Genomic DNA, 22,520 nt, shown 5'->3' with positions numbered 1-22,520 from the left:
TAGTCTGAGTGGATGAGATCAATCAATTATCCGTTTTAATCAAGCAAGCATATAGTTCATAAAGTAACATCAATTCTAACACCTATTACCATATGAACTCACACAGTAAAAGCACGTTTCCCCAAAATAATACCATATTGTAATTGATCAAATGGCCATGGGGCTACCCTGCTTCACTTTCTGACACATATACATTTTACATTTTAGTCATTTAGCAGACGCTCTTATCCCGAGCGACTTACAGTAGAGTGCATACAATATATTACATTTTACATACTGAGACAAGGATATCCCTACCTGCCAAACCCTCCCTAACCCGGACGATGCTATGCCAATTGTGCGTCGCCCCACGGACCTCCCGGTTGCGACAGAGCCTGGGCATGAACCCAGAGACTCTGGTAGCGCAGCTAGCACTGCGATGCAGTGCCCTAGACCACTGCGCCACCCGGGAGACTGGAGTCCCAGCTTTAGTCTTTTGGAATCCTGCTTCTTTACAACTAAGAAGTAGTAGAAGTAGAAGTCATCTACTTTAGGGAGCAAAAAAATATGAAAATGCATTGTGTGCCTAACTATGGGTTTATGTTAGACAGCTTAGCTAGAGGCATTGGCATTGCGGTGTACCCATCAATTCTCTCTTGCTATCTGGTGCATATTTACATACTTTTTAAGAACAAGATATACAATTTTCAAGGTTTGCAAAAAATCTGCAATGTTATTGATGAACATTCTCTGTAGACCTAAACCATCCACCGTTCTGGTCCTGCCCAAAGGCCTCCATCACATTCTCCACAACCGTTTCCGCACTCCCTACTACCAGCCCTCCTGCCAAACTCACTATGTTCCCCACCCCATTCCCACACCTCCACGCCAGCTTCCCCATTCCCCCACCCACTGCCTTCACCTGCCCTCCCATCTCAGACACCACCGACCCCACATACCCCCCACCCTGCTCCCACGCCTGGTCCCCAACCACCCTGGACACCCACCAGGCGTTGTCAAAGATCCTCCCGAATATGCCCACCCCATCCCAGGCCAGGGTGCCCACCCCTGTGACCCCGTCCTGGCAGCTGGTGAACAGGGAGCCAACGAGAGGGGCTGTAATGCAGTACAGAGTGGACAAGCACATCTCCCCCACTCCAAGTATCAGGCCTGTGACTGAGCCGACTCCAGACACCAGGTCAGACGCCATGTTGTAGAACACAGAGAGGATGTCGCCTGGCAGGGCAGACAGGACCCCCAGGTCCTCCTGTAGGACAAAGGCCACCTAGACGAGGAGAGGAGATATATTCTGTTACAAGATATTGTCTGTCATAACAGAAACTTATTTTTGTGATCAGAAATATAAAAGGATATACACTGCTCAAAAAAATAAAGGGAACACTAAAATAACACATCCTAGATCTGAATGAATGAAATATTCTTATTAAATACTTTTTTCTTTACATAGTTGAATGTGCTGACAACAAAATCACACAAAAATTATCAATGGAAATCAAATTTATCAACCCATGGAGGTCTGGATTTGGAGTCACACTCAAAATTAAAGTGGAAAACCACACTACAGGCTGATCCAACTTTGATGTAATGTCCTTAAAACAAGTCAAAATGAGGCTCAGTAGTGTGTGTGGCCTCCACGTGCCTGTATGACCTCCCTACAACGCCTGGGCATGCTCCTGATGAGGTGGCGGATGGTCTCCTGAGGGATCTCCTCCCAGACCTGGACTAAAGCATCCGCCAACTCCTGGACAGTCTGTGGTGCAACGTGGCGTTGGTGGATGGAGCGAGACATGATGTCCCAGATGTGCTCAATTGGATTCAGGTCTGGGGAACGGGCAGGCCAGTCCATAGCACCAATGCCTTCCTCTTGCAGGAACTGCTGACACACTCCAGCCACATGAGGTCTAGCATTGTCTTGCATTAGGAGGAACCCAGGGCCAACCGCACCAGCATATGGTCTCACAAGGGGTCTGAGGATCTCATCTCGGTACCTAATGGCAGTCAGGCTACCTCTGGCGAGCACATGGAGGGCTGTGCGGCCCCACAAAGAAATGCCACCCCACACCATGACTGACCCACCGCCAAACCGGTCATGCTGGAGGATGTTGCAGGCAGCAGACCATTCTCCACGGCGTCTCCAGACTCTGTCACGTCTGTCACGTGCTCATGTGCTCAGTGTGAACCTGCTTTCATCTGTGAAGAGCACAGGGCGCCAGTGGCGAATTTGCCAATCTTGGTGTTCTCTGGCAAATGCCAAACATCCTGCACGGTGTTGGGCTGTAAGCACAACCCCTACCTGTGGACGTCGGACCCTCATACCACCCTCATGGAGTCTGTTTCTGACCGTTTGAGCAGACACATGCACATTTGTGGCCTGCTGGAGGTCATTTTGCAGGGCTCTGGCAGTGCTCCTCCTTGCACAAAGGCGGAGGTAGCGGTCCTGCTGCTGGGTTGTTGCCCTCCTACGGCCTCCTCCACATCTCCTGATGTACCACCCTGTCTCCTGGTAGCGCCTCCAAGCTCTGGACACTACGCTGACAGACACAGCAAACCTTCTTGCCACAGCTCGCATTGATGTGCCATCCTGGATGAGCTGCACTACCTGAGCCACTTGTGTGGGTTGTAGACTCCGTCTCATGCTACCACTAGAGTGAAAGCACCGCCAGCATTCAAAAGTGACCAAAACATCAGCCAGGAAGCATAGGAACTGAGAAGTGGTCTGTGGTCACCACCTGCAGAACCACTCCTTTATTGGGGGTGTCTTGCTAATTGCCTATAATTTCCACCTTTTGTCTATTCCATTTGCACAACAGCATGTGAAATGTATTGTCAATCAGTGTTGCTTCCTAAGTGGACAGTTTGATTTCACAGAAGTGTGATTGACTTGGAGTTACATTGTGTTGTTTAAGTGTTCCCTTTATTTTTTTGAGCAGTGTATATAGGATATGGAACCATCACAGTATTGTATTCCATCAGTAATCACCTGTCCAGGGATCTCAATGAGGGTGGAGACTACAGGGCGTAGAGGGGCCATGAGCAGGGAGACAGAGGAGGTGATGATATACACCAGAGGGTTGCCGGGCGACTCTGTGTCCGACTCAGAGGCCAGTGTCTCGTTGTCCTCTGAGGGAGGGATGAGAGGTTCTGTGTCAGCAGGTAGTGCCTCTAGGCTTCGATCAGTAGTCTCATCTAGTGTTTCCTCAATGGCGTCTGGCCTTGCGACTGCTTTCTGCTTTTCTACGACTCCAACCATCGCATCACTGAGCAGTATCCCTATGTCTCCCTCCGTGTCCCCATCTGCTTCCCCGCAACCCTCTGAAAATAGATCTGTCACTCCAATCATGTGTTCCAGCTCCTTAACACTCACCACCCTCTCCACTCCACCTGTCTCTCTCACTACCCCCACACTGAACCCACTCTGTCCCTCTGGGCCAGCACAGCACACTGCAGACCACTGCACCCCAGCCTCACACCCCTCATTCCCACCCTCCTCCATCCCGGGCCCCAGCCTGAGCCCTGTGGCCCCTGTCAGGACGTAGAGCTGGCCCCCTGTGGAGCCACACTGGGGCAGAACGCTGCTCTGGATCAGCTCTGTGACCAGGGAGTCCCACTGGTGAAGGGGAGAGTCAGAGTGAGCTTGGGGTTTACCCCCCGCCACATCCCCTCGGAGCAGGGCTGGGGTCATCACCAGGGGAGGACTCTGGGACCCTTCGTCCTCTTTCTCCTCCCCTCTGGCATCCTCTTCCTCCTTCTCTGTCTAGGAGATAGGTTTGGAATCATGAGTCAAAGTCCACATATTGAATCACGATTGCAATTAGTATCAACATCATGATAAATGAATGCTAGGCCTTTATTTGGGTAAAGCCTACTGTACATTACAGTACATTTAGTATCAATGCAGTTTGTAAATAGAGTAGGATTGACGAGGTCGTCTTTTACTCAGGTGTCATGGCATAAATAATATGCCATGCAGACCATTCCAGTCTTGTGAGCGTTAGGGAGCTTGTCTACTGACAGACATCTGAGTCAAATATCAAACTGTTGTTCACATTCATCTTTCAGTTCACTCTGACTTGTTTTAACAAGTTCAGGTTTGCATGGAATGTTGATATCAAGAGTAAGTTGACTGCCTCTACAGGACAAGAGTTTCGTTTCACTTGAACAAGTTTCATATCGGAAAAACATTCTTGTAAAACAACTGGAGGAAAAGAGTGGTATACAGTTGGTTTGATCATGTCCGCTGTAACTTGTGTGATTGTGTTGAGAATGTACACTAAACTGTACAAGGTAGTGCTTACGCAGTCCATGCATGACAATGATTCCACTGTTACCACATAATAAAAATAAAAGAATCCTCCCTTACCCTCTCCTCCTTTCCTCCTCTCTCCCCCCATCCTTGGCTGAGATGAAAGGCAGAGTAAACAGCTGCGTCACAGGTCGGGTGGTAGAGCGTGGCGAACGACTGTCCCCCTGGCAGCCTGTGACAGATGGGGGTCAGGAGGGCCCCCCCGCCCAGAGGGGGGGTCTGTCTGTAGAAGCTCTGTCTGCAGAGGGAGAAGCCTGGGTCTGGTTCTGATAGTGCCGTGACTGGTAGAGACAGCTCCAGAGTCAGAGTCAGCCCCAGCAAGATCCAGCCTGCAGTACTGACACTGACACCAGCAGGACACCACCGCAGTAGCAGCATGGTGAGCTCAGCAAACCCACACACTCACAGAGAGAGAGAGGCTGGTAAATAATCCAGAGGTTTGTGCTGTATCTACGCAGATGGGAAAGGATAATGGCCGATAGCTAGGGTTGACAGCCAGGGAATCTCTGGTATGTCGTTCTTTTATCCCTTTCTCAATCTTTCCCTTCTTTTTTCTCTTCTACCCCATCAGCGTCTCCACCCATGCCTTTCTCCTTGGACTGTGTGTGCTGTGCTGTCTGTGTCTGGGCACAGTCTTGCTTACACTCTGCTTCTCCCTCCCTCACTGACAAGCTCACTCTTCCTCCCTCCCTCACACATTCTCCCTCTAGCTACACCGCTACCTGGCTTTCCCTCCCTCCTTACTTCCTTTCATAGCTTTTTTTGGTTACACCTTTACCTCACATTACTGTTAGGTACACACACACCAGACCCACACCTAGTAACCGGTTCGTATTACCTGTAAGTCTGCATTCCCAAACAATGTTTCCACAAGGTTTGGCTGTCTGATTGACAGCTCAATGGTTCATTTTCTCTGTTACAACACACACCTCTCAGAAAGTGCTGACTCCTCTGTGTATGTAGCCGAGTGCTTAAGCATGCACTATTAGGGTGCACAGTGAAACCGCAGCAGAATATCTTACAGCAGTGGCCTAGAGTTGAATATTACACAGTAGATCTATCCACCATCAAGGTTCCAAAATAGATCTTATTGACTGAATTACAGTTTCTCTGCTATAAAGACAAAATTATTTTGGATTTTGTGTTTCAGCCGCCACTTGGTTTGGTAAAGCTGAGGGAAATTGGGAAATGTATCCACTCTCAAATTCATAGAGGGAGTCCTCCAATCCGATCCATCGCAACCTCTGTGAGATGACAAGAGAGGAAAGACGAGAGCATAATAATTAAGCTCTTCACATGTGACCTTTGTCAGCGAGAAGTCAGAGCTCAGGGATGACATACGAGTTTCCCACTAGTTATTACGAGTTTACGGGGGCATTTAAGTGGATTTTTCCCAGTCGTAAGTGGTAAATACCACCTTCCCACTTGGTTATGAATGCAGCATGAAATGCTTTTGTCTCCAGGCACAGCCAATAGAAACAGTTGTTTTGAGTAAAGGCACAGTACTGCATGTCTGTGCAGCACATACTGTACACTATACTACCAGTCCATTAGGCTTTCAACAACAACTACCACAGTCATCTGAAATGTTACCACTTTAATGCAATTTAATTTTGAAAAGTCATTGGTAGAAAACATAACATCTCCATTATCTCCAACAAAAAATGTATTATTTGACAGTTTCCTATAAAAAGGTAGGTGCTACATGTATGCAGTCCTGTAGCTGTCCATGCCTTCAATACCATTTCTTCCATGACTTGTATAACAGTAGAAGGCAGTAAAATTACATTAAAGGAGTCAATTAGTAACATTATTATGACAGGTCACATTGTTTAGAGAGAGATATTGTTACAGTAACCTGAAGGTCCACTGGGGGGAGCTTGGCTAAGCATTTGACAGTGGGAGGGGTTGAATCCACACACACTCATTGTGCTTTTACACACTCTTTCTAACAATCCTTTACACACACACACACACTTCACTCGTTGGGGATATCGATGACAAGGTCAGCCTCTTCTCCTTCCCCCCTGTCGTCGTCTCCTCTGTCTGAGTCTCCGTCACTCTCTCCCTCCTCCTCCGCCGCGTCTCCACTCAGCATCTGCCTGGGCACCCAGTTGAACGAGGCGCTGGATGTGGGAGGGGCAGTCGGGCCCGCTGGGTAGTTGGCTGCTAGAGGGGCCACCACCTAAGGGGAAGGAGGTAAAAGGAATAAGGTAGATGGAATGAGAGATGCAATGGAGAAAGAGAGGAGTAGATGACTTGGACTGCATCCCAAATGGCACCCTATTTCCTTTATAGTGCACTACTTTTGACCAGAGCCCTCTGGGGTAGGAATAGGGTTCCATCTGGGATGTAGTTAGTCTACTGAGGAAAAACAACCCTTTAAATGAATGGTCAGGAATTGAAAATGAAGAGTCCATGATATTATGGCAGTATGTGACTTCATTGACGATGTCCAAATGTTATGGACCTTCCTATAGCCTACTGTAGGCCTGCACCTAACCTGCTATATGTAGTGCAGTTATACTGTAGAAACACCCTCTGCTAGACCCTAACTCAATACCCTACATGCCACATGTCTGTTCCCTCATCTGTGATCTCCTCCTCCTCCCCTCTCACCTTCCCCGATGTCTCTTTCTTGTGTTTGGGCGCCTTTGTCTTTCTCTCTTTCTTCATTCTCTCAGCTGGTGGAGCCAAATACTCTGGTGGGAAGGGCAACTGCCCGCCACACACACACACAGGCCCCATGTGTCAATTTAACACACGCATACAAACAAACAAAAATGCAAACACATATACGAACAGAAAACACACACACACACACACACACATACCGTGACAATTTCCAAAACAAACATACACACACATTGTAGGTACAAATACAGCCCCAAAAAATAAAACATGATAGACAACAAAAGATAAACGGAAAACATATAATAAACAATATTAATAATGCCCCAAATCAAAACAGTGATTATCTTCGGCAATGAGAAAACGATAATGGCAACAATCAATGATGTTATAGTTATTGATTGTATAGATTCAGTGAGGGGAAGGCGATTATAACTCACTGTGTTGAGGTAGGGGGTACTGCCGGACGACTGGAGAGAGTTCACTCCAGAACGAGAGAGGAGAGAGAGATGGGAGGATGAAGGAAGGCCTACGCCAGGGCTACTTCTTCTCCTAAGAGAGTTCACAAGAGTTGAATAAATAGTGAGACAGTGAGAGAGAACGGCAAAGATGGAAAGAGTGCAATTTGAAATATTGTCTGTGTTGCTGGCATGCCGCATCCTCACTTCTTTCCTCCGTCTCTCTCCCTGGTGCCATCTCCTTCACTGTTCTCAGAAGAGGCTGTGGCATCAGAATCTGAAACACAGCATGACAATCAGACACTGTACATCAGCATACTGACATGATCCATACTAAAAATACTCTACAGCAAGGCAGGTAAATGCATGATCAGTATTGGGTGAGCTATGGATAAGAACAGATATTGTGGAGAATGAAACATTGAGACTTGGTGCTTTAGTCCTACCTGAGGAGTCCTCGTCCACCCGCTCGTATTGTAACAGTCGGTCCAACAGAAAACTGCAAGAGAAGAGAAGCCAAGGAACGACCAGTTTTAACTTTGAACATGCTTGTACAGTATGTGTACACATTCAACAGGGGTGTATTTCTTAGTAGCACATCGTAGTAAAAGGTTTTGATACAGTGTGACAAAAAAAATACACCCCATCTGTCCAAACTAAACAAACTTTGTAGATTCACCCAACCACCTTTTATCTCTGGACACTTTGAGCAACTTCCTCTGGGATCTTCTGAGCTCTTCCTGAAAACACTCCTGCTCCTAGACGGAGACAAGTAACGAAATACAACAGTTTTACTCTGTAAATTACAGTTCCTTGGCTAATAGGTGTTATAATAATAACAAGTCATTGACAATTGGATGAAAAATTAAGACTCACATAAACCAGGAATTTCAATTTGCGTTTGAGATTTTTGTATTTCTGCTTGTAGTCCACCTCCATATCGGCTTGACCGTTCATTTCTGACGCTGTTGTTGAATCGTCAGTGGACCTGCTATACAGGTAGGGTATTTGTTAGTGTCGTGGTTATGTTAACTTTAGTTAACAGCGGCTTGTTGGCTAGCTCACTGCTAGCCTTTCCAGTACATTATCGTAGTTTTTTTAAGCATTTAGCTGGAAGCAGAAGAATAGCAATGGAAAACGCTTGAAAGTAGGATAATAAGGAGACGAAACCATGTAATTATAAAGTTAAATAGCTTGAATTAATATGAAAAATCCTTCATACCTCTCGTTTGAATGAATATGTGCGACGTGTTCTTTGTTTACGTCTGTTATTCTTCTTCTTTAGGATTTGGTTGTCAGTTCGCATATACCGCCACCTACTGTACTGGCGTGTGAGGCCATTCACGGCCTACCTACATTACATTCTTGAGTCTACTTCCGTGTGTGTGTGTGTGTGTGTGTGTGTGTGTGTGTGTGTGTGTGCGTGCGCCATTCTTCTTCTTTAAATTTGTATTGGCGGATCGCAACCAACTGAAAAGTGCATACACTGCCACCTACCGTACTGGATTGTGATTCTGGTCAAATCAAATTGTATTAGTCACATGCGCCGAATACAACAGGTGTAGACTTTACAGTGAAATGCTTACTTACGAGCCCCTAACCAACAATGCAGTTAAAAAAAATACGGATAAGAAATAAGAGTAACAAGTAATTAAAGAGCAGCAGTAAAATAACAATTGCGAGACTATATACAGGGGGGTACCAATACAGAGTCAATGTGTGTGGCACCGGTTAGTTGAGGTAATATGTACATGTAGGTAGAGTTATTAAAGTGACTATGCATAGATGACAACAGAGAGTAGAAGTGGTGTAAGGGCGGGGGGGGGGGCACTGCAAATAGTCTGGGTAGCCATTTGACTAGATGTTCAGGAGTCTTATGGCTTGTGGGTAGAAGCTGTTTAGAAGCCTCTTGGACCTAGACTTGGCGCTCCAGTACCACTTGCCGTGAGGTAGCAGAGAGGAAAGTCTATGACTAGTGTGGTTGGAGTCTTTGACAATTTGTCACAACCTCCCTATTCATGGATTTGTCTTTTCAACCCTTGTATTTCCGCCTACTGGAGTGTGAATTCATTACACTTTGTGATGTAAAAGGGAAGAGAAAAGGACAGGGAAAAGGGAAGAAACCCTACCAACTAACCCTACAGTGGCACCCATTAAAACCTCACCTCACCACTAGTTGGTTGTCATTTTCAAGCTCCTGAAAGTGACATTTAAAACAGTGGGCGGGGCCAGACATAGAGCCAGAATGAAGGAAAATAATCTAACCCCTGCAGCGGTCACATAAATCAAATACATAAACGAGGGATCTAGGCTATTTTATGGAGTGTGAGACCTATTCATACCCATGAACAATAGGCCTTATCAACTAATGATTATGACCCAAACAAGATGACCTTGAATACAGAAATATATGGGATACAAAAGCAGCCGCATTTCCTATAGAGAATTGTTCTGTTGCATATTACAACAAGTGAATCATGTTCAGTGTGTGCACCTCTGCATGTGAGTAATATTCATAATAATGCATTGTGCTAGTTTTCTGTATTCTGTCCACCCACAGTACTGGAGTAGACTACAGTGGTTTGGTTTATGGCGCTGAAGGTGCAGCTTGCTCACTTCAGCAGAGCACACAGCAGTCACATCGTCAGGACCCAGGACAATGAATTATAGATGAGGAACATTCCAGAGATGAGTAATGCTACCTCTGCACACACACAGCCAACCAGCCAGGCTGTGTGTGTGTGCATGTGTGCATGCGTGTGTGTGTATTAGAATGGGAGAGAGGTAGAGGGAGAGAGGAAGGCAAGGAGAAAGGGTGTGTGTGTGGGGGGGGGGCAGTGTGTGTGTTTGTCTCTGAGGGGGAGAATATTGCGAGAGAAAATGCTGACTGCTTGCTTTTATACCAGTGCTCCCCCACTCTTCTTTAAATGTTTTAATTTCACCTTTATTTAACCATGTAGGTCAGTTGAGAACAAGTTCTCATTTACAACTGCGACCTGGCCAAGATAAAGCAAAGCAGTGTGACACAAACAACAACACAGAGTTACACACGGAATAAACAAATGTACAGTCAATAACACAATAGGAAAAGAAATCTACATACAGTGTGTGCAAATGACGTAAGATTAGGGAGGTAAGGCAATAAATAGGCCGTAGTGTCGAAGTAATTACAATTTAGCAATTGATGAATGTGCAAGTAGAGATACTGGGGTGCAAAGGAGCAAAAAAATAAATAAATAACAATATGGGATGAGGTAGTTGGATGGGATATTTACAAATGGGCTATGTACAGATGCAGTGATCTGTGAGCTGCTCTGACAGCTGATGCTTAAAGTTAGTGAGGGAGATACGAGTCTCTAGCTTCAGTGATTTTTGCAATTCGTTCCAGTCATTGGCAGCAGAAAACTGGAAGGTAAGGCGGCCAAATGAGGAATAGGCTTTGGGGGTGACCAGTGAAATAAACCTGCTGGAGCGAGCGGGTTGGTGCTACTATGGTGACCAGTGAGCTGAGATAAGGCAGAGATTTACCTAGCAAAGAATTATAGATGACCTGGAGCCAGTGGGTTTGGCGGCGAATATGAAGCGAGGGCCAGCCAACGAGAGCATACAGGTCGCAGTGGTGGGTAGTATATGGGGCTTTGGTGACAAAACAGATGGCACTGTGATAGACTGCAGCCAATTTACTGAGTAGAGTGTTGGAGGCTATTTTATAAATGACATCGCCAAAATCAAGGATCGTAGGATAGTCAGTTTTACGAGGGTATGTTTGGCAGCATGAGTGAAGGATGCTTTGTTGTCACGCCCTGGCCTTTGTATTCTTTGTTTTATTTATTATTTTAGTTAGGTCAGGGTGTGACATGGGGAATGTTTGTGTTTTGTCGGTTTTGGGTGATTATATGGTAAAGGGGGTGTTGGGTGTATTGTATGGGTTTGTGTGTAGTGCATGTGTCTAGCGTTGTCTATGTTGGTTTAGTTGTTTAGGAGAGTCTATGGTTGCCTGAATGAGTTCCCAATTAGAGACAGCTGATTTCTGTTGTCTCTGATTGGGAGCCATATTTAGGGTAGCCATAGGCTTTCATGTGATGTGGGTAATTGTCTATGTTATACGTTTGTAGCCTGTGTGTGCACTACGTTTGATTAGCTTCACGATTGTTTTGTTTAGTGTGTAAGTGTTTTTGTTTCGTTTTGCATTCGTCATCAATAAAAGAGATGGCGTATTTTCCAAATGCTGCGTTTTGGTCCGTCAATCCTCCACACGATCGTGACAGAATTACCCACCAATACAGGACCAAGCAGCATGTAAAGCGGCAACAGGACCCACCTACACAGGATTCTTGGACATGGGAGGAGATACTGGATGGTAAGGGGCCGTGGGCACAACCGGGAGAATATCGCCTTCCTCGTGAAGAGCTGGAGGCAGCGAAAGCCGAGAGGAGGCGATATGAGGAGGCAGCACGGAAGCAAGGCTGGAGACCCGTGAGTAATACCCAAAAATTTCTTGGGGAGGGGCTCATGGGGAGTGTGGCGAGTCCAGATGGGAGAACTGCGTCAACTTCCCGTGCTACCCGTGAGGACTCTAAGAGGGAACCTGAGCCAGTCGGGCTGATATTGGAGGTGAGCAATGGGAATGATGCAGAGACTGTTAAGGATTTATTGGGGAGGTTGGAAGAGAGTGAAATGAGGGAGCTGCTGTGTTGGTGCGTGAGGCACAACATCCACCCGACAGAGCGTGTGCGGGATGTGAGGTTACCTGAGTCAGCTCTCCATGCTCGTCCTGATGTGTGTGCTAACCGTCTGGGAATGACAGTCCCACGAACCAGGCCTCCTGTACGCCTCCCTAGTCCTGCACCTCCTATATTAGCCCCATGTACTAACTCTCCTGTGACAGTCCCCAGCCCAGTACAACCAGTGCCTCCTCCACGCACTAGCCCTATGGTGCGTGTCTCCAGCCCTTTACCACCAGTGCCTAAATCACGCACCAAGCCTCCTGTGTGTACCCAGAGTCCTGTGCGTCCTGTTGCTGCTCCCCGCACTAGCCCTGAGATGCGTGTCCCCAGCCCGGTACCACCAGTTCCGGCACCACGCACTAGGCCTAATGTGCGCTCCCAGGGTCCAGTATGCCCTGTTCCTGCTCCCCGCACTAGCCCTGAGATGCGTGTCCCCAGCCCGGTACCACCAGTTCCGGCACCACGCACCAGGCCTACAGTGCGCCTCAGCCGGCAAGAGTCTGTCGTCTGCACAGCGATGCCTGAACTGCCCGTCTGCCAAGCGCCATCTGAGCCATCCGTCTACCCAGCGCCATCTGAGCCATCCGTCTACCCAGCGCCATCTGAGCCATCCGTCTACCCAGCGCCATTAGAGCCGCCCGTCTGCCCCGAGCCATTAGAGCCGCCCGTCTGCCCCGAGCCATTAGAGCCGCCCGTCTGCCCCGAGCCATTAGAGCCGCCCGTCTGTCCCGAGCCGTCAGAGCCGTTCGTCAGTCAGGAGCCGCTAGAGCCGTTCGTCAGTCAGGAGCCGCTAGAGCCGCCAACCAGACAGGATCTGCCAGAGCCGCCAACCAGACAGGATCTGCCAGAGCCGCCAACCAGACAGGATCTGCCAGAGCCGCCAACCAGACAGGATCTGCCAGAGCCGCCAACCAGACAGGATCTGCCAGAGCCGCCAACCAGACAGGATCTGCCAGAGCCGCCAACCAGACAGGATCTGCCAGAGCCGCCAACCAGACAGGATCTGCCAGAGCCGCCAACCAGACAGGATCTGCCAGAGCCGCCAACCAGACAGGATCTGCCAGAGCCGCCAACCAGACAGGATCTGCCAGAGCCGCCAACCAGACAGGATCTGCCAGAGCCGCCAACCAGACAGGATCTGCCAGAGCCGCCAACCAGACAGGATCTGCCAGAGCCGCCAGCTAGCCATGAGCAGCCAGATCCGTCAGCCAGCCATGAGCAGCCAGATCCGTCAGCCAGCCATGAGCAGCCAGATCCGTCAGCCAGCCATGAGCAGCCAGATCCGTCAGCCAGCCATGAGCAGCCAGATCCGTCAGCCAGCCATGAGCAGCCAGATCCGTCAGCCAGCCATGAGCAGCCAGATCCGTCAGCCAGCCATGAGCAGCCAGATCCGTCAGCCAGCCATGAGCAGCCAGATCCGTCAGCCAGCCATGAGCAGCCAGATCCGTCAGCCAGCCATGAGCAGCCAGATCTGTCAGCCAGCCATGGGCCGTCCCTCAGTCCGGAGCTGCCGTCCCTCAGTCCGGAGCTGCCGTCCCTCAGTCCGGAGCTGCCGTCCCCCAGTCCGGAGCTGCCGTCCCCCAGTCCGGAGCTGCCGTCCCTCAGTCCGGAGCTGCCGTCCCTCAGTCCGGAGCTGCCGTCCCTCAGTCCGGAGCTGCCGTCCCTCAGTCCGGAGCTGCCGTCCCTCAGTCCGGAGCTGCCGTCCCTCAGTCCGGAGCTGCCGTTCCTCAGTCCGGAGCTGCCGTTCCTCAGTCCGGAGCTGCCGTTCCTCAGTCCGGAGCTGCCGTTCCTCAGTCCGGAGCGGCCCCTTATCCTGGTGCTGCCCCTTATCCTGGTGCTCTCCCTTATCCTGGTGCTGCCCCTTACCCTGGTGCTGCCCCTTACCCTGGTACTGCCCCTTACCCTGGTACTGCCCCTTACCCTGGTACTGCCCCTTACCCTGGTACTGCCTCTTAGTCCGAAGCTGCCTCTTAGTCCGGAGCTGCCCCTTAATTCAGTGGGGTTAATGTGGAGGGGGGTCATTTGGAGGAAGCTAAGGAGGCGGTTAGTGACTGTGGTGGGGTGGGGACCACGACCAGTGCCGGAGCCGCCACCGTGGAAGGAAGCCCACCCAGACCCTCCCCTAGACTGTGTGCTGGTGCGCCCGGAGTTCGCACCTTAAGGGGGGGGTTATGTCACGCCCTGGCCTTTGTATTCTTTGTTTTATTTATTATTTTAGTTAGGTCAGGGTGTGACATGGGGAATGTTTGTGTTTTGTCGGTTTTGGGTGATTATATGGTAAAGGGGGTGTTGGGTGTATTGTATGGGTTTGTGTGTAGTGCATGTGTCTAGCGTTGTCTATGTTGGTTTAGTTGTTTAGGAGAGTCTATGGTTGCCTGAATGAGTTCCCAATTAGAGACAGCTGATTTCTGTTGTCTCTGATTGGGAGCCATATTTAGGGTAGCCATAGGCTTTCATGTGATGTGGGTAATTGTCTATGTTATACGTTTGTAGCCTGTGTGTGCACTACGTTTGATTAGCTTCACGATCGTTTATTGTTTTGTTTAGTGTGTAAGTGTTTTTGTTTCGTTTTGCATTCGTCATCAATAAAAGAGATGGCGTATTTTCCAAATGCTGCGTTTTGGTCCGTCAATCCTCCACACGATCGTGACAGAATTACCCACCAATACAGGACCAAGCAGCATGTAAAGCGGCAACAGGACCCACCTACACAGGATTCTTGGACATGGGAGGAGATACTGGATGGTAAGGGGCCGTGGGCACAACCGGGAGAATATCGCCTTCCTCGTGAAGAGCTGGAGGCAGCGAAAGCCGAGAGGAGGCGATATGAGGAGGCAGCACGGAAGCAAGGCTGGAGACCCGTGAGTAATACCCAAAAATTTCTTGGGGAGGGGCTCATGGGGAGTGTGGCGAGTCCAGATGGGAGAACTGCGTCAACTTCCCGTGCTACCCGTGAGGACTCTAAGAGGGAACCTGAGCCAGTCGGGCTGATATTGGAGGTGAGCAATGGGAATGATGCAGAGACTGTTAAGGATTTATTGGGGAGGTTGGAAGAGAGTGAAATGAGGGAGCTGCTGTGTTGGTGCGTGAGGCACAACATCCACCCGACAGAGCGTGTGCGGGATGTGAGGTTACCTGAGTCAGCTCTCCATGCTCGTCCTGATGTGTGTGCTAACCGTCTGGGAATGACAGTCCCACGAACCAGGCCTCCTGTACGCCTCCCTAGTCCTGCACCTCCTATATTAGCCCCATGTACTAACTCTCCTGTGACAGTCCCCAGCCCAGTACAACCAGTGCCTCCTCCACGCACTAGCCCTATGGTGCGTGTCTCCAGCCCTTTACCACCAGTGCCTAAATCACGCACCAAGCCTCCTGTGTGTACCCAGAGTCCTGTGCGTCCTGTTGCTGCTCCCCGCACTAGCCCTGAGATGCGTGTCCCCAGCCCGGTACCACCAGTTCCGGCACCACGCACTAGGCCTAATGTGCGCTCCCAGGGTCCAGTATGCCCTGTTCCTGCTCCCCGCACTAGCCCTGAGATGCGTGTCCCCAGCCCGGTACCACCAGTTCCGGCACCACGCACCAGGCCTACAGTGCGCCTCAGCCGGCAAGAGTCTGTCGTCTGCACAGCGATGCCTGAACTGCCCGTCTGCCAAGCGCCATCTGAGCCATCCGTCTACCCAGCGCCATCTGAGCCATCCGTCTACCCAGCGCCATCTGAGCCATCCGTCTACCCAGCGCCATTAGAGCCGCCCGTCTGCCCCGAGCCATTAGAGCCGCCCGTCTGCCCCGAGCCATTAGAGCCGCCCGTCTGCCCCGAGCCATTAGAGCCGCCCGTCTGTCCCGAGCCGTCAGAGCCGTTCGTCAGTCAGGAGCCGCTAGAGCCGTTCGTCAGTCAGGAGCCGCTAGAGCCGCCAACCAGACAGGATCTGCCAGAGCCGCCAACCAGACAGGATCTGCCAGAGCCGCCAACCAGACAGGATCTGCCAGAGCCGCCAACCAGACAGGATCTGCCAGAGCCGCCAACCAGACAGGATCTGCCAGAGCCGCCAACCAGACAGGATCTGCCAGAGCCGCCAACCAGACGATTGTTTTGTTTAGTGTGTAAGTGTTTTTGTTTCGTTTTGCATTCGTCATCAATAAAAGAGATGGCGTATTTTCCAAATGCTGCGTTTTGGTCCGTCAATCCTCCACACGATCGTGACATTTGTTGCGAAATAGTCATAATCTTTATGTCAGGAAGAGAAGGAAGAACAGATGGAAACTGACCCCAGTTTGCCCTAGATCTACCAATATTTATGTTCAGTTTTAACACCAACATTTTATTGTTTAGTTGTCATACTGCCCTCTCCAGACGCCCTAGTGACGATAGTACTAAACCAACATCGGCCTACCAAAATAAATACACAGCCTCTCTCTCCTATCCCTTCCAGGCAAACCCCTCCCTATGAAAAACGATATCCCCCTACATCCCGACCCACTGCCTGATTCTATCCCCTGACAGATTCCCTCTTTTGTTTCCAGAACAGCAGACAGAAATAGAATCTTCTCCACCGTGCAATGCCATAAATCGCTGCTGCCTGCCTGCTTGCCTGTCCATCCTGGCCAGCAGCTGTGGCTCCTGCCCCCCTCCCTCTGTTTCTCCTCAGTGTTAATGGACCCTAGTCTTCAGCCAAGCTGCGTGTGGAGAGAGAGGGAGAAGGCTGCTGTTGGTTGGTATTTGATGGTGACCCTTGTCTCTTTAATTGTTTCTAGATAAATCTCCATCTGACTGGTTGGATGTATGTATGACACTCATTCTCTCTTCATGCTAATTGTTTTGATGACCTCAGAGAGGGTATCTCTTCCTATTGGTTTCTCTCTCCATATCTGCTCTCTGTCTATCTGTCTCTCTCTGTGTCTCTGTCGATCTGTGTCTCTCTCTGTGTATCTCTCTGTCTATCTCTCTCTAATTTATAATTTTCTCTTTCCATGTCCTTCAATTCTCTGTCACTGTCCCTCCCTCTTTCATCTTTACTCTCTCCCTCTCTTTTATTACACCAAGAGTACCTCGTTTGCTTTCCAGTCTCATCAGGAGAAATTGGAATGTACAAAAATCACATAAAAGACACCAACAACAATTGCAATAAAAGCCTTCTCCTTGACCATAAGGTAAGCTGCACAGTTTATAATTTCACCCTTGGGTTTATGTCTAAAGGGAAGTCAGCCAAAAGAAAGTTAAATTAATTATGAAAGAGATTATGTTTGGGAAAGGCTCTCCCATAAAATCTAATAGGCTATATCGATGGGACATTTTTAAAGTACATTTTCAATGGCACAACAATATCATGTTCAATAAATAAATGACTTCTAAACTCATAGGAAAAACTATTATCTAAATGCATGCATGCTGAACGTACTCTTTTGTTAAATAACTTAAGTCACTATTCTGTCACTATTTAACATTGTTTCTCTGTCTGTTTTTCCATTCTCTCCTCTCCCCTCATGTTTGTCTATGTGCGTGTTACAGGAGAAGCTGATCCAGGCTATTAAAAGAATAAAGCATGAGGTAGACGAGTGCTGGGAGGCAGAGAGAGAGACGTACATATGGTCTGTTGGTGTAGAGGTACGGTACTGGCTGCCAATGCATCATTTACCACTGTCATTTACTTTTCATTATTTATTAATTTGATTATTTCATTCAATCCTGAATATGATCATCTGTGAATGTATTAGTGTGTCAGTAATATTACAAGCATTTTGACTGATAGTGGTGAGAAATGTGTATCTAAAAACATTATAAGTATTTTGTAGTATTTACATATTTAGCATTAAAATGAACATACTGTAATTGATGCGTGTTGGCTAAAGCTGAAAAATCTGTCTCTCCCAACCAGGATAGTATCCTTCTACTACCCACTATATAGTAATAAAATATAGTAAAACCTACTACACAAAATAGTCAAGTCTGTCTCTCTGTCTATCTCTCAGAGATGTTTTGATAATCTGGAACGGGAGGTCCGAGCTGAGTTCCAGAACCTCCATCGCTTCCTGGACGAAGAGGAGACCATGGACATGGAGCGACTGAAGAAGGAGAAAGAGAAGAGGGTGAAGCTGCTTAGGGAGAGAGAGAAGAAGATCGCCATGCAGGGAAGAGATCTAGAGAGAGGCATTGCCACGCTGAACAACAAACTGGCCGAGGAGGATAGTCCCAAACTGCTCAAAGTGAGTGAGTTTGGGTGTTCAGGCTAATGTTCTAGCACTGCACCTCTACACTGTAAAAAGAGGGATGGCACTGCTGTTTATCTGTATTGCTTTTTCTAAATGGTATGATCCAAAATTAAGCTTTGGTTCTGTCACGTTCATCTTACAAGGAAGACCAAGGTGCAGCGTGGTATATGTACATTCCTCTTTAATTAAAGAATGAACACTGAACAAACTAACCAAACAACAAAACAAACCGTGAAGCTAATATGAATAGTGCAGACAGGCAACTAAACATAGAACAAGAACCCACAAACACCAAAGGGAAATGGCTACCTAAATATGTTCCCCAATCAGAGACAACGATAAACAGCTGCCTCTGATTGGGAACCATATCAGGCTACCATGAACATACAAATACCTAGACCTACAAAACCCCTAGACAATACAAAACCCCTAGACAATACAAAACCCCTAGACAATACAAAACCTCTAGACACTACAAAAACTAGCGTATCCACCCTAGTCACACCCTGACCTAACCAAAATATAAAGAAAACAGAGATATCTCAGGTCAGGGCGTGACAGGTTCGTTCAACATGTTCTATTCAATTTGCCTGAAATCAAATAACACATTTGACAGATCAATGTGATTTTTAAAAATTGAATGAAAGCTTCTAAATTGCTTTCAACACCCCATGCGCATCAATGTTGCATAGTGGTGGGAGCAATGTAGCAGTGGCAGCCTATCAGAATTGTTGGAGGCATGGCCTGTTGGGGGCGTGGCATTCTGTTTGTTATTGTTGGCCACCCGTGAGAGTGAGGTAATTCCAGGTAATGTGTTCTGTTTTTTTAATGATTATATATTTGCTGCCAGCACTGAAACTTAAATGATATCTGTTAAGAACTGTGATACTAAAGTGCATGGAAAGGCTTTTATTGATGAGATGGTCACCATTTGGTTACAATATCGTAACCAGTTAATGTGGAAATATTATGTAAAGAAAGTATTTGGAGTCATTATTTCATGTTATAGAACCAATTTAATATCTTGATTAACAGGAAATGTATTTAATTAGCTTATAACCCAATCGAAGAAATTTGGATAGGTAATTCCAGAGTGAAAAATCTACAACATGAAAAAATGTGTTCTACTGTATATACACTGAGTGTACAAAACATTAAGAACACCATGTCCATGTCTCAGTTTTCTCAAGGCTTAAAAATCTCTTCTCCCCTTCATCTACACTGATTGAAGTAGATTTAACATGTGACATAAATAAGGGATCGTAGCTTTCAGCTGGTCAGTCTATGTCATGGAAATAGTAGATGTTCTCAATGTTTTGTATATTAGTTTGCATTTATGTTATTTTTAGGTTTAACCAAAGGTTTATTCCCACAGCGCCCCCCTTGCAACTCCTCCTCACACCTCTTTCACCCCCAAATAATAGCTTTTTGGGAACTAACAGTTGACTTTCGCTCTTACTAGCTCTGACTGCTGATAGCTACTTTAATGAGGACAAATGTACTTACTATGACTGTGATATGTAGTTGTCCCACCTAGCTATCTTTAGATGAATGCACTAACTATAAGTCACTCTGGATAACAGCGTCTGCTAAATTACTAAAATGTTCATGTAAAGCTAGTGCAGGGCTGGAACTAAAGCCTGCACACTGCAGTAGCTCTCCATGAGGAGAGTTGCCACCGTCAATGATCATAAGATGAAACAAACTGTCATAATATTTTATGACATCTCTTATGTCATTATTACGACACCGTCATCCAGGTCTTATGATGAAAGGTCGGAGAGCAAAGTGTTACAGAGAATGTGATGAATGGCAGGAGGGAGGGATTTGGGGAGGGTCAGGGGAATAAGAAGCTTGGAGTACCTCCACAGAATCAGCTTCCACAACAGCTAGCCTACGCTGACATTGCAGTCCTCAAGGACCACCGTGTCAGCTTATTGCCTTCTCTTCTGGCACTAATTTGATCAATCATTGACTAAAGAGTCTACTTGCCTTCTGTCGCAGGTCTAAATCAATTTCCCATTAAAAGGCTGGTGGTCAAAAAGCAACACACAGTGCAGTCTTGGAGGACTAGCTGAGGTTCGGCACCAAACAACGACTGAGAGAGAATATCAACTGTCTATTGAGTACACGAGGGCACAATTGTGATTTGTTTTATGATGGAAAACAAATTGAATATTCATTTTTATTGGGCACCTTTATCAGTGGAACAAATACACTGTTATGTGTATTGTTGTCTTGAGTGCTTTAAGTCTTTCACTACTGTAATGACCACTCCCTTTTTCTCTCTGAAGGAGATTCAAGACCTCTTGAAAAGGCAAGTGTTTATATTTAATTATTTAACTGATTATGACTCCATCTATCTCTCGTGTCACAAATCACTCCCTTCTCCTGATCGGCCATAATCTCTCATCTTACATGTTTGGCATCCCGTTCTCTCTCTCTCTCTTTCCCTCTCTCTCTTTCTCGCTTTCTCTCTCTCTCTCTCTCTCTCTCTCTCTGTATCCTCTCTTTGGCAACCCCCTTTTTCTTCTGTCCACTCGCTCTATCCTCTCGTTCTCTCTGGCATCCCACTTTCTTTCTTCACTCTCTCTACCTTCTCTCTCTTTCTCACTCATTTCCCAATCCTTTCCTTTCACATTCTTTTCAATCCCTTTCTCATCCATCTTTGCACTCCTCTTCCCCTGCACCTCTCCCTCTCTCATCCCCCTCTCCCTGCAGGTCCCAGGTGGCTTTCATACCCCCTCCGCAGGTGGATGTGGAGGTGCGATCAGCACACTTTGTGGGGCCCATCCAGTACAGGATATGGAAACACATGAAGAGCTGCCTGTACCCAAGTAATGCACATCGTATCATTCTGTGACATCAGTATTGTTATAGTATTGTTTGTTATACAATGTGTATAATGCTGAATTAAAGAGATGACGTCTGCTAGTGACATAGTGCTAATGTGCTGGTATATCTGTATTTTACATTCCTACTTAAAGGGATCCCCTTACACATATACCATTAGACAATTCTAGATTACAACAATGCAACTCACCTGAGAACCCCCCCCCCCCCCCCCCAGATATCACCGAAGTGACCTTTGACCCAGAGACAGCCCACCCCCTCCTCACACTCTCCCCCAGCTGCACTTCTGTGTGGTTCGAGGAGGACAAAGTTATCCCCAAGGCCTCGGAGGAGGAGCAGCCACCCAACCCCCGCTGCTTCCACTACTACTATAGTGTCATGGGCCGAGAAGGCTTCATCACCGGACGCCATTACTGGGAGGTGGAGGTGGGCTGCAAGACAGCGTGGCGGCTGGGTGTGGCCAGGGAAGACGTCCACCGGGGGGAGATGGACTCCAGCGGGACCAGTAACGGTCTCTGGACCCTATCCCTGAAGGGAGGGGCCATCTTGGCCTGTACAGACCCCAAACCCATCAAGGTCCTGGTGTCCATCAAGCCCGTCCGGATCGGAGTGTTCTTAGACTGTGAGAAGGAGGAAGTAGCATTCTATAACGCTGTTACCATGACGCCACTGTACACATTCTCCATGGAAACGGTGTTCGTTCCGCTGATCCCCTTCTATAACCCGTGTGACACGGACGATGGGAGGAACCTGGGTCCCCTAAATCTCTTCAGCCCCTCTATATGAGAGTACAGAGAACCAAGGAGAACCAAGGTTGTACTGGAGTATATTTCGTTTGGGGATGTGGTGGAGTGATAGATAGAATTTGGAAATGGTTTGTTTTATACAGTGTGTGTTTCAGGAATAATTTCGTAGCTGGCATGATGTAAATTGTATCTGTTAAAAAAATCCAATGAGTTTATGATATGCATTTACCAGGGGAGGCTGGTGTGAGGAGCTATAGGAGGACGGGCTAATTGGAATGGAATCAATGGAAAGGAGTCAACGAGGTTTCCATATGTTTGATGTGTTTGATACTGTTCAAATTATTCCATTCCACCCAATAAAATGACCATGTCGTCCCACTAGCCTCGACTGACATGTTCCTACCCAGTTCTATGGTATAGCACTGTCAATTCATGTTTATGCCATTGCGTTCAGTTGTTTGCGTTGTGGTTTGAATATTGACATTTTATTGGCATTATACACAAATAAATAGATAAACAAATAAACACAACCTTGGTCTGTGCTTATAACATTAGAATGTGATATTTTTGTCATATTGTCACATAGGTTATGAAT

At 47.5% G+C, this 22,520-nt stretch overlaps 3 protein-coding genes across 6 annotated transcripts; 1 reads left to right on the top strand and 2 right to left on the bottom strand.

Moving 5' to 3' along the window:
- Positions 1-13: 13 nt before the first annotated feature.
- Positions 14-4,984, bottom strand: LOC129857571 (endonuclease domain-containing 1 protein-like). The gene is made up of 3 exons (XM_055925974.1): positions 4,361-4,984; positions 2,981-3,754; positions 14-1,264 (listed from the first exon to the last, which is right to left on the bottom strand). The coding sequence occupies exons 1-3, from the start codon at positions 4,679-4,681 to the stop codon at positions 713-715; spliced, it is 1,647 nt and encodes a 548-aa protein (XP_055781949.1). The 5' UTR covers positions 4,682-4,984; the 3' UTR covers positions 14-712.
- Positions 4,985-5,885: 901 nt separating this feature from the next.
- Positions 5,886-8,724, bottom strand: ino80e (INO80 complex subunit E). Of its 3 annotated transcripts, none has more exons than XM_055925975.1 (8): positions 8,615-8,724; positions 8,269-8,383; positions 8,080-8,150; positions 7,839-7,891; positions 7,600-7,669; positions 7,375-7,486; positions 6,923-7,021; positions 5,886-6,488 (listed from the first exon to the last, which is right to left on the bottom strand). In XM_055925975.1, the coding sequence occupies exons 2-8, from the start codon at positions 8,347-8,349 to the stop codon at positions 6,282-6,284; spliced, it is 693 nt and encodes a 230-aa protein (XP_055781950.1). In that variant the 5' UTR covers positions 8,350-8,383; positions 8,615-8,724; the 3' UTR covers positions 5,886-6,281. The 3 variants fall into 3 exon arrangements, with proteins under 3 accessions (XP_055781950.1, XP_055781951.1, XP_055781953.1); XM_055925976.1 differs by having other exon boundaries at positions 8,269-8,380; positions 8,615-8,721; XM_055925978.1 differs by lacking the exon at positions 6,923-7,021.
- A 7,511-nt stretch (positions 8,725-16,235) lies between these two features.
- LOC129857569 (zinc-binding protein A33-like) lies at positions 16,236-22,303 on the top strand. 2 transcript variants are annotated; one of them, XM_055925973.1, is made up of 7 exons: positions 16,236-16,828; positions 17,161-17,267; positions 17,626-17,721; positions 18,087-18,320; positions 20,621-20,643; positions 21,048-21,163; positions 21,397-22,303. In XM_055925973.1, the coding sequence occupies exons 1-7, from the start codon at positions 16,771-16,773 to the stop codon at positions 21,963-21,965; spliced, it is 1,203 nt and encodes a 400-aa protein (XP_055781948.1). In that variant the 5' UTR covers positions 16,236-16,770; the 3' UTR covers positions 21,966-22,303. The 2 variants fall into 2 exon arrangements, with proteins under 2 accessions (XP_055781948.1, XP_055781947.1); XM_055925972.1 differs by lacking the exon at positions 16,236-16,828 and having other exon boundaries at positions 16,842-17,267.
- The last annotated feature ends 217 nt before the right edge of the window (positions 22,304-22,520 follow it).

Source organism: Salvelinus fontinalis, chromosome 6 (genome assembly GCF_029448725.1).
Source record: "Salvelinus fontinalis isolate EN_2023a chromosome 6, ASM2944872v1, whole genome shotgun sequence".
Classification (NCBI taxonomy): Eukaryota; Metazoa; Chordata; class Actinopteri; order Salmoniformes; family Salmonidae; genus Salvelinus; species Salvelinus fontinalis.
The sequence above is the reverse complement of the archived record's forward strand: the minus strand, read 5'-3'. Positions and strand labels throughout refer to the sequence as shown.

Coding starts and splice junctions, on each gene's coding strand:
- LOC129857571 (XM_055925974.1), bottom strand. CDS start 4,681: ATGCTGCTACTGCGGTGGTGTCCTGCTGGTGTCAGTGTCAGTACTGCA. Junction 3,755..4,360: donor GAGGAGGAAAGGAGGAGAGG/GTAAGGGAGGAT, acceptor CCTATCTCCTAG/ACAGAGAAGGAGGAAGAGGA. Junction 1,265..2,980: donor TCATTGAGATCCCTGGACAG/GTGATTACTGAT, acceptor CTCCTCGTCTAG/GTGGCCTTTGTCCTACAGGA.
- ino80e (XM_055925975.1), bottom strand. CDS start 8,349: ATGAACGGTCAAGCCGATATGGAGGTGGACTACAAGCAGAAATACAAA. Junction 8,151..8,268: donor AATTGAAATTCCTGGTTTAT/GTGAGTCTTAAT, acceptor GTCTCCGTCTAG/GAGCAGGAGTGTTTTCAGGA. Junction 7,892..8,079: donor AAAGTGTCCAGAGATAAAAG/GTGGTTGGGTGA, acceptor CTTCTCTTGCAG/TTTTCTGTTGGACCGACTGT.
- LOC129857569 (XM_055925972.1), top strand. CDS start 17,088: ATGTCCTTCAATTCTCTGTCACTGTCCCTCCCTCTTTCATCTTTACTC. Junction 17,722..18,086: donor TATGGTCTGTTGGTGTAGAG/GTACGGTACTGG, acceptor TCTATCTCTCAG/AGATGTTTTGATAATCTGGA. Junction 21,164..21,396: donor GAAGAGCTGCCTGTACCCAA/GTAATGCACATC, acceptor CCCCCCCCCCAG/ATATCACCGAAGTGACCTTT.